This window comes from Hevea brasiliensis, chromosome 9 (genome assembly GCF_030052815.1).
Source record: "Hevea brasiliensis isolate MT/VB/25A 57/8 chromosome 9, ASM3005281v1, whole genome shotgun sequence".
NCBI classification, from domain to species: domain Eukaryota; kingdom Viridiplantae; phylum Streptophyta; class Magnoliopsida; order Malpighiales; family Euphorbiaceae; genus Hevea; species Hevea brasiliensis.
The window spans coordinates 12,246,272-12,263,657 of NC_079501.1; the positions used below are offsets into that span (position 1 = coordinate 12,246,272).

Below are 17,386 nucleotides of genomic sequence, written 5' to 3' on the forward strand. Positions count from 1 at the left end.
TTAAATTCTATTTAATTCATACTTAAAATATTTAATTTGACTCCATGGCCAATAAAGATTATATAATTATTATTTATTAATTTAAATATAAAATCAGATTTATAACTCATTACTCAAATATTAAATATAATATAAAATTAATCCAAAACATACAAAGCATTAAAAATTAAATATCCAATAAGTCTTGTAAATTGTTTAAATTGATAGGTGGAGCGTGCAGTAAATACCTTATATCCAAAAATTAAAGAGAACCGATTTATTTTGTTTTTTATTTTATTTTTTTGAATTTTACAGTTAATTTTAATAATTAAATAAAAAATAAACCTAACCTACAAACTTTTACTTTCCATAAAACCTGTGCATTGCGTAAACTAAAGCCCGGCCCATTCTTGCGCCAGAGAGGCAGGGACCCCAAAATCACTAAAACCAGATATTCTCCTCCCTCTTTCTTACTGCGTGGCATTCCCGCGGGCCCTCTTGTCTCGTCTCGTCTCGTCTCTGCCCGATAGCCCGTGCCCCGCCTCCTCCAGTCCTCTGCCCTCTCTCTGCAGCTCATCGCTTCTTTCTCCTCGTGATTGTCGCCTCGTCTCCTCTTCTTGTCGATTCCAGGTTCATCCTTCACACAAACCTTCTTTATTATTATCTTATATTGTTCTGTTGTTGAGTAACTTGAGTTCTGAGAGGCTGAGAGCTGTGACTTGTGAGTCCATTTATTGTCAATTTATACAAGGTTTAAGTTTACTTCTCACAATTAATTTTTTCTTTTTTTTTTCTCATAATTTTGGAAAGCAGAATTTTTTTTTTTTGAACTTGCAAAATTTTTTCGGTGAAATAGAAGTACAATTTCATATCTGCATTGATAATAATTTTATCAATTTTAGCTAGTCTATTTATATTGATAATATTTTTATTGTGAACTTCTGTGAGCTGTGACTTGTGTTGTGTGCAGTTTAGTGTCCCGATTTCATTTCGGGTTCAATTATAGTTTGGTCTCAATTTTGATTTGATTTCGGTCTATTTTGATCCAGTGATCTAGACTATGATCGAGTTTGCCAAACAATGAGTGTGTGCTATTTAATTTATATATAAAATATTTTTTATTTTAATTTTTATAATCCTAAAGATTAATATATCAGTCAAATTTGAACATTAAAATTATCCTATTTTTAAACACTACATTGAATAACAGGTTAAAATTCACCATATATTTTAAAATGGTTCTTCAAATTAATAAATAATAATTTAAATTTTGTTTTATTTGAAATATTATAAGTTGGAACTTAAATAAAAATTTAAATTTCAGAGACAGTTAAAAAAATATTAAAATGTTTTAATTTTATTTGGGAAAAAATATGATGAAATTTTCTTTAATTGTCAAAGACTAGTTGCAGCTAGTGGACGTGTATAATCTCTCACAATAATGTGAGACTCTTTATATTATAAAGAGAACCTACTTTTTTATGAGAGAGATAATACTATTTTTTTTATGTTTCTAATATATCTAATAATTAGCATATTTCATATGTAAACTCGGTAAGACAATAAGATTCATCATGCTTGTTATCGTTAATGGTAGATATTATTTAGTTTGAATTGATTTATTAGATCGAATCATTATGATTTAAAATCTTGATTTAGTTTATTAAATAATTTGGTTCAATTTTATTTTTTAAAAATTTTTTATAGTAACTTTTGAATTGAGAGAATTTCCTATAAATACACGCATTAATAATTAAAATCTCTAACTATAGTTTTGATTTAATTAGAATGCATGTTAAAAGTATCTAACAAGTATCCGGATAGTCGAATCAAACTAGTTTGCTGTTGAGTTGTAAAATGCATGTTGAGCTCATTTATACTAATGTGCTAAACTATATTCTCTTAGTGAATTTTTTAGAAATTTTGAAGGAATACTCAGATTACAAAATTATCATTATGAATGAAAAACTTATATTTATCCATAATAATATATTTATCCGATAAAGATTTGCTATTGGGTTTGATATTTATTAGCAAGCTCAAAAGCTTTAAATTATCAATAAATTTTTCATTCATTTAAAATAATAGATTTAACAAAATATTTTAAAATAAAAGTTTAGATGAATAAAAAATTTTCTAAAATTTATAAATTTTAGCATTTTTTTTATCAGGCAAATATTCAGTTTCAATACAATTTATAAATCTCAAATTTTTAGATTAAAAAACCACAATTATCCAATTGATAAACGCTGTGTTATGCAACCCTAAACTAAAACCTGACTGCAGTATGCCCTATTGCCCCTTTCTCACGCTCTGAGACTCAGTCCCTCTGGGTTCTATCCCTCATCCTGACTTCCTCTCTTTCAGTCCTTCTGGCCACCACTAACCTCGCCAGTATCCACCACCTCTCTCGGCCTCCAGTCCGTCTCTGTTCTTTCTGCCTCCAATTGATTCCCTCTATCGATCACCTCTGTCGATTGCCAGTAGTTCAAGTTAAAATCTTCTCATTGATGCAGGCAGTCTCCACAGTCCATACTGTTCACAGCATCTACCTTACACCGCTGCATGTATCTCCTTTCTTCCCTTATATCTTTCTTTTTTTTTTTTGGTTTAACTTGGTATTATGAAGGAAAAAAAAATGTGAAACTGAGGTACCAAAATTATGGATCTTGTTAATGGCTAGGACTGGAAAATTGATAAGCTCCATTAGCAATGTGATGGAATTGAATTTATTCCAATATCTTTGAGGTAGAGGTTGAAGTGCTGAATCCCATTCGTTTCTTATAGTTCTGCACTTGATAAATTGAGGTTAGTTATGCCTTATGCATCATTATGTTCAATGACTCCAACTTGGCAGTTTCATCGATTCCACATTCAATTTCAACTACATTTTAGCTCTCTTGATTGATAATTTGTCAAAATTTGTTTTTGTTTATGAATTTATTCATAATTTTTTTTTTTTAACTTTTTGAATTATGTCAAAAGTTGGAAGATTATTGTTTTTGTTTATAATAAACTTGATAGTTAATTTCAGTTATGTTTGTGTGATTATGAATCTATTCATGATTTATTTGATTTCATATAGTTTTGTGTTTTTTTTTTTTCTTTTTGACTTTTTTTATTATTTTTTTAATCTTTTTGCAATTAATTTGTGTTCAGAAAGGGTATTTGCTTGGAGCATTAATAGTGCTGACTTTATGTGTGATTTACTCTTTTTTTTTTTATTGTTATAAGATAATATAATAAATCGATTTTTATGTGTTGTATTTCTTTTTTATATCCAATCAAAAGGAAATCATCCACATGGAAATTAAGAGATTCAGAAAGAAAGAAAATAACTCATTTATAATCTTGGCGTAAAATTCAAACTCGGAAAAATAGGTAATATCTATGGTAACTCTGGTTTTTGTAACATGAATGCCTATAAACAAAGTAGAGTTAAAATAAGTTAAAAACAAAGCAACCAGAGAAGCCTTTAACTGTGTCTAAATAGGTTCTTTGTTTTTGTGCTTTCAGATCCATGCTTGTTGCTTTCCTTCCTTGGGAAGGAGGTAGAAGAACATTTTATAGTAGAGGGCTAGGCTTCCCGGTTCTATGTGGCGTATTGCTTCAAATTTTCTTTGGAGAACATCATCATCTAAAACACCTTCACTCTCCCATTCCCCTCTCAAAAACCTTCCTTTCCTGACCCATCAGTTTTCTAAAATCACTTCCATAAAACACCAAAAGCAGCAGCAACTTCAGTTGCTTGTTCTTTTGCACCACATTTCAAATTTGGCCTCCAAGCCTAGCTTGTCTATATGGAGGCGGAAGAAAGAGATGGGAAAAGAAGGGTTAATTGTGGCCAAGGAGCTCAAGCGACTCCAATCAGACCCTCTCCGGCTTGATCGATTCATGAAATCCCATGTTTCTCGCTTGCTCAAGTCTGATCTTGTCGCTGTTCTTGCTGAGTTTCAGAGGCAAGACCAGGTTTTTCTTTGCATGAAGGTTTGTTTCTGTTTCTGTTTTAGTTTTTATTTATATATTTATCTTTTGTTTGGTTGCTGAGCTAGCATGGAGAATATGGGAAATGAAACTAAGGCTTTGTTTGACTTCTGACAAAACTAAAGACAAGAATTGTCAAACTTTTAGCATTTGGGTAATTTTTTTTCTTTTGAAAACTGCAAATAATTTTAATGATGGAGAAATGATGAATGTGGATTTATTTCTTCAAAAAAAAAAATAATAATTGTATTGTTAAGATTTTGTGGATAAAATTATTGAAGAAATATGTATTAGTAAGCCAAACCCATTATATTGGATTTGAATCCTTTTTTTTTTTTCCTTAATTGGTTTTGCGATTTTTGATAAATGATTGAGGAATAAGATGTAAGTGGAGGAATCCTTGTTTATTGCTTTTCTTTGGAACTCATTGTTTGCCATTGAATTATTATGTTTCTTAATTTGTAGTTTTTTAAAATGGAATATGTTCATTTTAATTTCATTCTCTTTGTGATTTGCTTTCTTGTATGCTTTTAACATTAAGTATGGCCTGAACTAAGGAATGTATAAACCACCGAGTCTTCATATTGTTGACAGCAACTTTCACCACCTATATGGTAAATGGTCTAAGATGGAAACTGTGATGAATAAGAGGATGCAGTTGAAGTTTGTATTCTTAGTTTGCCTTAATTAATTAAAGAAAGAATTTACCAATTTATCATTTTGGATCTGTGGAAGTGATTTTTGTACTAGATACTAAAGTTCAGTGCTGTAGTATATGATGCAGATGAGATATATCTGGTAGATATCAATTTTATGAAACATTTGACAAATAATTTCTGATGTTGTGACTGATTGATTGTACCATGAAATTGAGATAGCTGTTTCACTTGATCTGAATTCTGAATTGTTTAAAGGCAATGCACCATTTTTGCCAAAAGCATGAGCAATCACTGCTTTCCAATTAGTATAAAGAAGACAAGGGGGAAAAGTTAATATTTTTTTGAAATTTTGGATAATCTTTTTTTATGAAAAGAAGCACAATTATGAACCCTGGTTATGATTTTTCCATAATTTTTAACTCCCCCCCTCCCTCCTTCCTCTTTCCATTTAGCACATGAAATATTAACTAAACATATTTGTATATTTTTCAGTTATATAATGTAGTGCGTAAAGAAATATGGTATCGGCCAGATATGTTCTTCTACAGGGACATGCTTATGATGCTTGCAAGAAACAGGAAGGTTGATGAAGTGAAGCTGGTTTGGCAAGATTTGAAGAGAGAGGGAGTTTTATTTGACCAGCATACCTTTGGTGACATCATTAGAGCATTCTTAGACAGTGGACTACCGTCAGAAGCAATGGACATATATGAGGAGATGAGACAATCGCCTGATCTTCCTTTATCCTTGCCTTTTCGGGTGATCTTAAAGGGGCTCCTTCCATACCCAGATTTAAGAGAGAAGGTGAAAGATGACTTCTTAGAACTTTTCCCAAATATGATTGTTTATGACCCAGCTGAAGACTTGTTTGAAGATCAAGATAGGGGAAGTGAAGATGATTAGAAGGTGGTACAGGTGCATCCATCATATCTATTTCTCAACCAATGATGCTTGGTCTTGCAGAATCCTGCCATTGGCAGTGCTAGTAGGGGAAGTGAAGTGGAGATGATTAGAAGGTGGTAGAGGTGCATGCAGCATATCTATTTCTCCACCAATGATGCTTGGTCTTGCAGAAACCTACCGTTGGCAGTGCTAGTAGGAATAGATGGCTTCCTACATATGGTTGAAGCTTGTACTCCTTCATGGTGTCATTGAACTTACTCAAGGGTGTCTCACTCTCGAGTCTTGTAGCGTCGTGTGCAATGTGCGTTTTACCCTTTCTGATGCTCCTTAGGCAAGACATGGTATCTAAAATTAAGTTTTTATTTTCAATTTATGAAGCAGTGGAGTGCTGAACCAAAAATACGTGGTATTTAATGAAGCTTTAAGATTTGTATAATCTATTTATTTCTCTTCGCATATATATATATATATATATATATATATTATTAAAAGTAAGTTAGAGGTCACATTTCTTGCATTTGGACCATCTCATAAACATGAAGTGATTTGTCTTTATCATGGCTTTATTGTGCAGTGAGTTTTAGTGAAATGAAAAAGTTCCATTATGATTTGGAGTTTACCAGTTCACACAACAGAAACATCCTTCTCCTCCATTGTCTTTTGTAGATCGCAGGTTCAAATTATATAATTAGTCTCCTCATTTGCAAGGTGAAGACTGCAATATCTCCTACATTGGGACACAATGATGATGTATAACTATGCAGGAGAAGGATGAACACTTGTTGATTTAACCTTTTTGTGCTTCGAGTTAAAAATTTGAATGTGAGTAGGCCTTTTACAAGTTAGCGAGAATGCGAGGTAGTCTAATTTTTATCTATGGATACTTGAACCTGGCTGTTAAAACAATTCTTTTTAATATGATATTTAAAATTTTAGAGTGTATGTAAATAAAATAACTCAATTTGAATCGTTTGCACGGACCAAATATCAAAGCCATTTGAAGAAGATTTTTTTTTTTTTTTTTTTTAAGAAGATTTGTGCACCTCGAATTGGGAATTTTCACCCTCTTAGCAGTTTATAGGCGATTAATGCAATTGATGTTGGGAACTTTTTCTGAGCTTGATTTTGCACTGCATCTATTTTCACCAATGAAAAAAAAAATGCCAAGGTGTCTCAAGGTAAAAAATATATGTTGAAATTACGCTAAAACAATTCATATGCTTCTGTGGTTTAACAATTCGAGCTTCCTTCAAAGTAGTTTGGTAATCTACTAAATACCTCTTAATATTGCCGATCCCAAATCAATGTCATGAAAAAAGACATAATCCTTACACCTAAATAAAATAAAAATAAGTCTAAAATCTGCTTTATTTTATTTTATTTTTTATTCAAATATTTGCTTCTTATCAAATTTATAAAGAGCTGCATTCAGAAATGTGTAACATATTACATATCAAATTGCTAAATAATTTAAAAAAAATTATAGATTGTGTTGAATTTAACATACATAGGTATTAGTAAATCAACCTATGTTTATATGGTATACCATCTCTATTATTATTTTTTATTACTAGTCTATATTTTTATATAATTAAAAACATTATGATTTACAAAATAAGGTAAATATATTTTTAAAAGTAGCCATTCATTACTTGATCTAAAATAAAGTAAAATTATTTGATTACATAAAATAAGGTGATTTAATGAACTTATTATATTTTTATAAAATAATTTTTTTTATAAAGTAGTTAATTATGAAAATTTTATTAATTTAATAATAAAATAAAAATTTTTCATATAAAAACGCATAAAATAATTTTAATAATATTAAAAATAAAATTAAATAAAGTATATATATCTAATATTTTGTTTTTTTAATTTAAAATGTCTTAAAAAATTATAATAATTTAAAATATTGAAAAAAATTTTATTTTTTTAAGTTTATTAATTTTGCTTAATTAAATATTTTAAAAATAAAAGTAATATTTTACTAAATGAGAGGAATTGCAAAATTTTATGTATACTTTCTTTGTAACCATAAAATTATAGACACATCTTTATTGTTCTTTCGCTCCTCCCCTTGATAAACCCTTCGCCCTTTCGGTTTGATCCAATTTGCGTGTTGCAAGAAATTGCAACAACACTATATATTATCTGATTTTTTCAAATTTCAGTATGCACTCGAAAATGATCAAAAGATCACTTTGCATTTCATGCCCCAACAATTGTATTCCTTCTCACATCGACAGGAAGCTCTTCTGTTTGTCCCCATCCCTCTCTTCGCACTCTGATTTAGAAGTCCAACTGAGATTTCTTTGTGAGGCACCCAATTCTCAGTTCACTGAAGCAGTTTCTTTCTTTCACCGAGCTATCGATTCCAGCCACTTGCCTTCTCAGTCAGCCTGTAATTATCTTGTGGAGTCCCTGGTAAAGTCTAAAAAATACGAATTGGCCTTTTCTGCTTATAATAAGATGACCAATGCGGGTATTTTGCCTAGTTTTGTATCTTTGAGTCGTTTAATTGATTGTTTTGTGCATACCCATGAGCTCAAGTTTGCTTTTGGAGTATTGAGTTTGATACTAAAGCGTGGTTTTGTTGTTAGCTCCTATGTTATGAATCTGATGTTAAAGGGTTTGTGTAGAAATGGTGAAGTTTTTAAGGCTTTGGATTTATTTAGCGAGATGAAAAGGAGTCATGTTTTGCCAGACAATGTTAGTTATAGTACGATTATAAAGGGACTTTGCACAGAGAAACGTTTAGAAAATGCGTTAGACTTGTTAGTTGAGATGGAGGGAACCAATTTTGAACCGGATGTAGTTACATACTGTAATTTGATGGATGGTCTCTGCAAGGATGGTAGAGTAGAAGAGGCCAAGGGTTTGTTGGAGAATATGAAAAGAAAGGGATTGGAGGCGAATGTTATTGTCTATGGGGTACTTGTTGGTGGCTATTGTAAGATTGGGCAGTGGAAGGAAGCCACTGGTATGTTAAATACTATGATGGCAAGTGGGATTCGCCCTGATGTTCATATTTATACTTGTTTGATTTCTGGACTTTGCAAAGATGGAAAGACAACTAAGGCCGTCGATTTGTTTAAATTGATGCTGGGAAGGGGTGAAGAGCCTAGTGTTGTAACATATAATGTTCTAATAAGTGGACTATGCAAGGAGGGCCTTGTTGGTGATGCTTGTAAAATCTTTGAAATGATGTTGGAGAAGGGGAAGAAACCGGATGTGGTTTCTTGTAATACCTTGCTGATGGGACTTTGCAATAATGGTAAGGTTGATGAGGCAATGAAACTTTTTAGTGCAGTCTTGAAGGATGTAAAATATATTGAGCCAGATGTGATTACATTTAACTGTCTAATTCAAGGGCTTTGCAAGGAAGATCAGCTTGATGAGGCTGCTGAGATTTATAATATGATGATTGAGAGGGGGATCTCTGGTAATTTGATAACTTATAATATTTTGATTGGGGAATATATAAAGGCTGGAAAAATTTGCGAGGCTATGCAACTATGGAAACGCATACATGAGTTGGGATTTGTTCCAAACTCATTTACCTACAGCATCCTGATTTCTGGATTTTGTAAAATGGGCATGCTTAATGTTGCAAAAGGACTTTTTACTAGAATGAGAGCCTCTAGGAGTAGCCCTACATTGTTTGATTACAATATGTTGATTACATACTTGTGCAAGGAGAGCAGCTTGGAGCAAGCAAGGAAGTTGTTTCAAGAAATGAGGAACTCAAACTATGAATTGGATATCATCACTTTTAATACACTGATTGATGGGACTCTGAAAGCAGGGAATATTCAATCTGCGGAAGAGTTACTGAAGGACATGTTTCAAATGGGTTTGACTCCTGATGCTTTTACCTACTCCATAATAATAAATAGGTTCTCAAAACTTGGACAACTGGAACAGGCTAAACTAGCTTTTGATAGAATGATTTCATCTGGCTTTAAGCCAAGTATCCATGTGTATGATTCATTACTTAAAGGTTTTAGCTCACAAGATGAAGCAGAAGAGATTATAAATTTGCTTCGACAAATGGCAGATGAGAAAATTGTTCTTGACCCAAAAATGATAAATACCATCTTGAATTGTCTGTGTCATAGTTCACTGGGTGCTGATGTAGTGAAGCTCTTGCCAACATTTGCCCCAGAAATATCAGAAGGGACAAGCATCTCGTGCAATGAGTTGCTGATGAAAATACAAGATTCTATCCCCCATGATCCTCTCTAAGGTAAATCCAATATTATTTTGAGTTCTGGATTTTTCTGTGATTTGACTTTTGACTTTATCCTTGAAGATTGCTTTTGAAGTGTAGAAATTAGAGTAATCTCCTAACAACTCCCCTCCCAAGTTTTGTCAAAATACATGCTTAGATACTTTACTTTTTAAGAGTGAATTGAATATTCCACATGAGTTCATTATGTTAAATAACATCCTCCATTGAAGAAGACTATTTTTTGCTGTTACATAAAGATGAAAAAACAATTTTATTCAAACTCTCCTCTCTCTCTCTCTCTCTCTCTCTCTCTCTCTCTCGCTCGCTCTCTCTCTACCCACCCCACCACCCAAAAAGAAAGGAAAAAAAGGAAAAAAACTCTCTCACACTGTCATTACAGCTAGAAAACCACAAACCAAATTCAATCCAAAACCACTCCATTCAACTAAAAACAGAAAAAAAAAGTAACAAGAAAGCAAATGCCAACAAACTTCTCAAATCACTTAACACAATCCTCCATCAATGCACCCTTAATAAAATTTTCCTTAAAAATTAACTTCAACCCAGTCAAAGGCATTGTCATGGAACCTATCTGGAAGTGGGCATCATCTTAGCTTACAGTGGGATGTAATGCATACTAGCACCGGTATTGAGATGACATATGGTCTCATACAATTTCCAAATCAGAGAAAATTATAGGACTGTGGTCATGTTCATGTATGCAAACATGGTTTGATGTATATTTCACTGGCATATGAGTAATTTCTGTTCTTGTTATTGATTCTTTTAGGGTGATTATTATAATTTACTTTGCCTCTTCCACCACCTTCTCTGTGAGCTGTGACCCCCCTCTGTGCCCCCCCCCCCTCCCCCCACCTCCTCCCTTCTTCTTGTATTTTCAAGGATAAAGTTGAGAGGAAAAAAAGCAATTGAATTAGCCGTCATCCTTCCTTTCGCTACTTAGTTCCTTAGCTTTGTTGTGTGGAATGACCGGACTGGAAGAAAGTGCTGACCTGCCAAAGGCAAAGAGTTGGTTCTCTACCACTCCATGTGTCGACACCATATTTTGGCCGATCCCCCAAAATTAATAAACTTTGAAGCCGATCCCCAACACAGTCCCCTTTGCCAACCGACCACACTTCCGATCTCTCCTCAAAAGGAATTTAATTAATACCAAGTCTCCAGGTCATTTAAAGCCTCACCGATCCCTCAAACCAATTCTCGAGTCCCCTGATCATTTAATTATATTTTCGATCTTTCTTGTCAAAAAAAAGATTGAACCAACATTAGGCCTTCGTACCACCAGTCTTATTGCCGGTCTCTCATTTAAAAATTTGAGAATGATAAAGGTTTCGACTCGGTTTAAAGATGATCCCGATCTTAAGTGTTCAAAGCCAAATTTCTAATTTTAATTAAGTCCCATTTTGTAACTGATCTTATGCATATTGTGTTTTCCGATCTCTTATACTTAGATTAATAATCACTTTCAGTTATCGTTCTAATATGTTCAAACAATCAAGTGCTTATACAATTTAGAAACTTTCCGATCACAATCAATCATTGAACAAAAGGGGAACTTTCATTTCATTTCAAAATTTATACAAGTCATTCGGCTGGGGGCTACATGTTGTTCATTTTCTCTCTCACCTTCAGCCTCCTCCTCGCTATCCTCACCTTCGTCCTCGGGAGCCAGGTTGGCCATCCAGGATAAGTCCTCCTTGGGATAACGCTTCTTGAGCTCGGGCAGGAGATCTGGCCACTCCGGTCACCATTTCTTCTTCTTTCGCCTTGAGCTCCTCAGCAAGATAGGCGAGTTGAGCAGCTTCATCGGCCCGGAGCGCTTGCACTTCTTCAAGAACATGATCTCGCTCGGCCAGAACTTGAGCCTGTTCGGCCAGCTTATCCTCATAGAACTTCATTCGCCCCTCAATTTGTGATATGTAGTTCTGAGCGAACGACAGTTGTCAAAATAAATTTTATTTCCGAAAAGATCTGATTACATCACTTGGGCGATCTCTGGAGATCGGATTACATTAAAGGTCTAATTACATCATTTGGGCGATCTCTAAAGATCGGATTACATTAAAGGTCTGATTACATTAAAGGTCTGATTACATCATAAGGGCGATCTTTAGAGACCGGTGGAACATCCTATCTAAAAGGCCTATGTCAAAGCCTAGTTTCGTGGCTGAGTCAAAAGATGTGTTTGACCAGGAGACCGGTTGGAGGGACTATGACTCTCATGAGAATGAGAGAGGTCGTCATCAAAGTTACCGCTCAAAGCCGAGGCATTTTAACACCCAGTGTGGAGAGGAGTCAGATGAACGCCAAAGAGCAGTCACCGGTGTTGAGGGGAATATTAGCAGTCTTCTCGCCCGAAACAAGTTCGCCGATTATATCGGGCGACCGATTCGAGATCGGCACGATCGAGGTCCTCAATCCAGATGGGTTAATTAGTCCAGTTCTCTCACTGCCATCAGATAAGGTCATCATGATTTTTCGATCACCGGGATCGTAAATTTTCAGGCAAGGAACAAAGAGGACAACCGGAGAAAGATTAAAAGCGGTCATTTTGTCCGGGATTGTTGCCGGAGCAGCTAGAACAAAGAAAATGAGGAGAATAGGGGAGAAAGTCAAATGAGGTAGGGCTTTCCAGTTGAAGGAATATATATAGGAAAATTTGAGCATTTATTGCAAGCAGAAAACGAAGTGGACGCCTCGAGAATTGAGGGAAATAAATGCTTTGACTGGACTGAACCCGATAAAAAGGAAGACTGGTGTGGTAAAGATCGGTAGAAGGGAGACCGGCATGAAAGATCGGAAGAGAGCGTGTCAGGAGAGATCGGAAGAGAGGAACCCGGTATGAGAGATCGGAAAAGGATCACGTTGAAAAGACCGAAAAGGAGGGGAGGTCGGAAGACAAAGAGAATAAGACAGCTCCTGCCGATTATCGCCATAATCAGAGCTGAGGTAGTTAAAGCGTTGCAGGTGAAATCTCAACTGCACGCCCCAGAATCGCCCGCATTACTGACATGTGCCAGAGTACGTTAGGACAGCGCTGTACATCCTAATCTCCACTGTTGATCTTACTTGTAAGGACGAGCTCGGAGCCCTCGGATCAAAGAAGAAAACGACAAGATCAGCGCCTTTCACTCCTAGCCCTCGGATCGCTCTTGACAATAAATTTTGGGCCGTCAGATTAGAAGAGAGAAAAGGACAAATACTCCGGAAGGGATCCCAGTCGTCCGTTCTGATTCTCTTTAATTCCCGAGCCCTTAGATCATGTTCTTCAAAATCTTAACCCTCCATCTCCCTCAAAACAGATCCTGACCCTCCATGGGGAGCACCCGATTCCTATAAATACCTGCATGAAAAACTGTTCAAAAAAAAAAGGAAAGAAAAAAGAGAGCGGTGACTATAGTGGAAGAACTCTGAAACTTAATTCAGTTCGTTACTTTGCTATTTTTTTTAGCGTTCATAAGAAAAACTTTTGAAACCAGTTTTCTAAAGTGTTTTCTTGCAAAAGGAATTCTTGAATACTGAAACTCTCTATTTTCAGTTCGTTCATTATCCTGTGGTGCTCTCATTTTCAGCTCTTTGTTTTCTTTAGTTCCACTCCCATTGTCCAGGCTCAACCTCATTTAAACTCGGGTATTATTTCGACCCGATTGCATTTTAGCAGAGCATCTTTCGTTTCAAGGCAGACCTTAACCTTCCGGTTACCAACCTACAGTTCTATTACGTTTTGTGATTCCATACTTAGTTTAGTAGATTTGGCTCCCTATAGGTGAGTGCTCGTATTGCCATTTTATTAAGTGCTCATTTTCATTTTACGTATTTCCTTTGTTCTTTTATGTACGTAGTTTTTTCTTAGTTTATATTGCGCTAAAGAATACCGAAAGGTTACTCTCAGGTTTACTTCTTTGTTGATCAGTCCATTCTTTTTGTTAATCTTTATTATTTCTGAGCGTAGGTCTTCTAGTCTCGAGTAGCATATAAGTGGTCGGATAAAATGTAGATAACTGTATCTTAAGGGTCTCTTTAAAACAATGAAATGTCTAAACAATAAGTCGGGAAAATAGTAAGGCCGAATCACTAGAATAATACAAAAGACAATTGAGTAAGACGACACAAGGCAGAGTAAAACCGAACCTTAAGATAGATAAATGGGATAGATCGGGTATCAAAAGGTACTGGTAAGGCGACCACATAGGAAGGTCGGAAAATTCGGTTTGGTATCCCCTGACTGGTTACAAGGTACCAATGAGTTAAAAGAAGCCTTATTCCGAGCCCCTGCGTCTTTAAATGCCAAAACCCTTAGTTCTAGGACTTCGTGACGGGTAGCTGTAATCAAGTTTTGAGAGATCGGAAAAATCCTTATCCGATTCCTATTAAAATAAAAGAGATCGGAGGAGAGTTCTTATCCGGTTTTCACTTAAAAAATTTTAATAAATATTTAAAAGAGATCGGAGGAGAGTTCTTATCCGATTCTCAAACTTAAAAATTTTAATAAATATTTAAAAGAAGATCGGAGGAGAGTTCTTATCCGGTTCTCACTTAAGAATTTTAATAAATATTTAAAAGGAGATCGGAGGAGAGTTCTTATCCGGTTCTCACTTAAAAATTTTAATAAACATTTAAAAGGAGATCGGAAGAGAGTTCTTATCCGGTTCTCACTTAAAAGTTTTATCAAATATTTAAAAAGAGATCGGAGGAGAGTTCTTATCCGATTCTCAAGCTTAAAAAATTTTAATAAATATTTAAAGGAGATCGGAGGAGAGTTCTTATCCGATTCCCAAATTAAATTTTAACAAATACGTAAGATGATTCTCCCTGAAATAAAATTAACACGCAACAGCAACTCACTAAGGTTGTCTCATTTACTTATGTATCTGGGTGATCCGGATTAGTGAAAAATTAAACATTCCTTTCGGTCAAAAGGATTAACATTTCCATTCAAACCCTCCTAACTATGAAGAACGTGAAGTTAAATCTGCTTACCCTCGTTGAGGGACGAGATGGGGTGTCTAACACCTTCCCCACCCGTTTACAGACCCCGAACCTAGAATCTCTGTTTTTGAAGTGGTTTTATTTTAACTTTCACAAATGGTTTTCTTTAATTTCCCTCAAAATTAAAGTGGCGACTCCTCACTTTTCCCACTTCGGTGAGTGTTCGTCCAGGCGACCGCAAAATCCCTTGCGACACCATGCAATATAGCCAAAAGTCGATAATCTCTTGACACCATAAGTGTTCAACAGAGACAATGCACCTGGCAGGTGATGGGAGTAGGTTCTTAACCGTAATGAAGATTGTAGTTTAAAGAAATGGAGCTTGTTTGACTTTTTTTATGCCACACGAATCTCAAGCGATGCTTCCTACAGGATGATACACATATAGCCAAATAGATATGCTATTCTGGTGTGACTGTATATAGCTATTCTATATTGCATTTTGCTAGTGAGCGAATGACCCCAATAACTGCCCAGTTGAGCAGTTGTGATGCAGGCCATGACATCCTCTTTTGCATATATATATATATATATATATAACAGAAGTTTTTCGTGGTCATTGAATGTCTATTCTTCATTCTCTTTGGCTGTGATCCAAAGCAGGGAGGAATTGTGTTGCAGAGATTTTATTGGCTTTATATCTTTCTATTTGATAAATTAGTTTTCCATTGTTCCATGATTTGCATCTAATTATCTTCTGTTTCTTTCATCTTGTATATTGAATTTCATACATTGTTTTGGTCCTATCCTGGAAATGGAGCATTTAGTTACTTTTCAGCTCCCCCAACTCTTTTCTTCTTCCCTAATGAATTTGAATGGCCTTTTGTCTAAAGGACTACTCTGTTTCTGAATTGTGCAGATTTGTGTCTCATTAAGTGTTGGCCTTGATTTTTTGCCTAATCCAGGTAAATCTCTCTGCTATTTGGGTTTGTGCCTATAATTCTGTTTCCATGCATTTGTGGGGGAGTCTTATTAGTTTGTTTTGGTTTACTTGGACTTTGTTTGTTTTGTAGGGAATAGGCTTAGGAATTTAAGCATTGTAGGATATTATCTCACTTCTATAATAACTATGATCAATTAATTCATTATGATATTATCTCACTTCTATAATAACTATTGCCTTTAAATTTTATCATCTCGTTGCAAATTTTGAATTATCGCCATGAAATTTTTATCCCTGTGGTCTTCCTAAATTAAATAGATTACTTCTTTAATTACTGCATAATGAACCTAGAATGGATTGTGGAAACTGTTTTACTTGGAAAGTTGTCAGTGCATTTTCTAAAGTTTAGATGGTTGCGTTCTGTTATTTAATTGCAGTAGTGGATCATGAATGGAATTATATTCACTGTAATATTCATTTTGGGGATGGCCTGTACAATTATTCAAAGTAGAGAAATGAACTGTATTGGACATCATTGACCATAGGGATGATTACTGCTGTTTACAATTTTTTTTTGTCAGGGAGGGGAAGGGAGAAGAATTGAACTTGTGATGAATTATGTTATGCAGCAGGTAATAAACATTTTCAAGTGGAATTTTATGGTATGATTGGACAAAAGTAGCAGGCTTCTCAAATCATGTCTTTTTTCAGTGTTGATTGGTGAAAGGTGACTGGATTTTGGATTGGTACCAGTGGGTATTGATGAGATTGGATTCTGACAATCTTAATGTTGGGTCAGTGGAACAATATCTGGGTTCTCTGTGGGATGATAGCATCAAGTTGTGTTTTAAAGAAAGGAAAATAATCCCCATCTTCTGATAAGTCCAGCTTAGATGCATCTTGAATGAACAGAAAAATAGTGGCAGCTCAAGTAGGAATGCTTGGAGTTGGGAAAGGAAATTCAAGATCTATGTTATAAGTGGCTGTGCGGATGGAGAGGAAGTTCTGGATTGGTTTGAATAGATTCAAACATGCACATGCAATGGGCAATGGCGCCTGCTAAAGCCTATCCTTACAAAGGCACATTTTTTGAGGCTCTTGCTGTTGTGGCATAGCACAACGTAGCAGCTAGTATGGAGATTTTGGATATCATTCTGGAAATGGATTTGGAAAACCTCCATCTGAAGCATTCTTATTTTTGGTTGCATCTCCTAGAAATTCAGGCAACATATCCTCTGTATTTTTTTTTTCCAATGCATTTGACAGGAAGCTAAGCTGGTTGAACATCAGCTAGTCATTGTAAATGTATGGATGGTGAATGTATTTAGGGAGGGAATGGGTCCTCCACTAAACTAGATGACATCAGTCCTTTTCTATCGATTCAGTTGAATGGAACATTCAGATTTTTTTCATGTTAATCTGCTTCCCAAGTAAATTTGCATGATAAACTTCTTATCAAAATAATTTCTCTCATTATGAAAATAATATTAAAACTAATTTTGTGTGCCTCCCACCAAATTGAAGAGAATCCTGTGCTGACCACGCATCTGCGTTCTTTGGCAGCAAAGTTTTTGCGAACTTTGTAAGGTGTGCGTTGATCTCCCATATTCTCTTCTTTGTCGATGTGGGAATTTAAAGCCTAAATGTACCCATGCCTTAATCCTAGAGGCTTTATTCATCTTCGCTTTGGTGTCCTATTTAACGAAGCCAAAACATAATTTTTACCCTCGCGCT

General features: G+C 34.9%; 2 protein-coding genes across 9 annotated transcripts; both read left to right on the forward strand.

Moving 5' to 3' along the window:
- The first annotated feature begins 400 nt into the window (after positions 1–400).
- On the forward strand, positions 401–5,961 carry LOC110658353 (pentatricopeptide repeat-containing protein At1g62350). 4 transcript variants are annotated; one of them, XM_058152913.1, is made up of 4 exons: positions 2,241–2,546; positions 2,663–2,787; positions 3,496–3,966; positions 5,115–5,961. In XM_058152913.1, exons 3-4 carry the CDS (start codon positions 3,574–3,576, stop codon positions 5,523–5,525), a joined length of 804 nt encoding a protein of 267 aa, XP_058008896.1. In that variant the 5' UTR covers positions 2,241–2,546; positions 2,663–2,787; positions 3,496–3,573; the 3' UTR covers positions 5,526–5,961. The 4 variants fall into 4 exon arrangements, with proteins under 4 accessions (XP_058008893.1, XP_058008896.1, XP_021671647.2 ...); XM_021815955.2 differs by having other exon boundaries at positions 2,663–2,727; XM_058152910.1 differs by lacking the exons at positions 2,241–2,546; positions 2,663–2,787 and adding an exon at positions 401–609.
- A 1,613-nt stretch (positions 5,962–7,574) lies between these two features.
- On the forward strand, positions 7,575–17,070 carry LOC110658099 (pentatricopeptide repeat-containing protein At4g28010). 5 transcript variants are annotated; one of them, XR_002495513.2, is made up of 4 exons: positions 7,575–9,774; positions 15,629–15,674; positions 16,234–16,284; positions 16,364–17,070. XR_002495513.2 is itself a non-coding variant. In XM_021815651.2 (3 exons), exon 1 carries the CDS (start codon positions 7,701–7,703, stop codon positions 9,771–9,773), a length of 2,073 nt encoding a protein of 690 aa, XP_021671343.2. In that variant the 5' UTR covers positions 7,575–7,700; the 3' UTR covers position 9,774; positions 15,629–15,674; positions 16,234–17,070. The 5 variants fall into 5 exon arrangements, 4 of the variants coding, with proteins under 4 accessions (XP_021671343.2, XP_021671417.2, XP_021671480.2 ...); XM_021815651.2 differs by having other exon boundaries at positions 16,234–17,070; XM_021815725.2 differs by having other exon boundaries at positions 16,282–17,070.
- Positions 17,071–17,386: the final 316 nt, after the last annotated feature.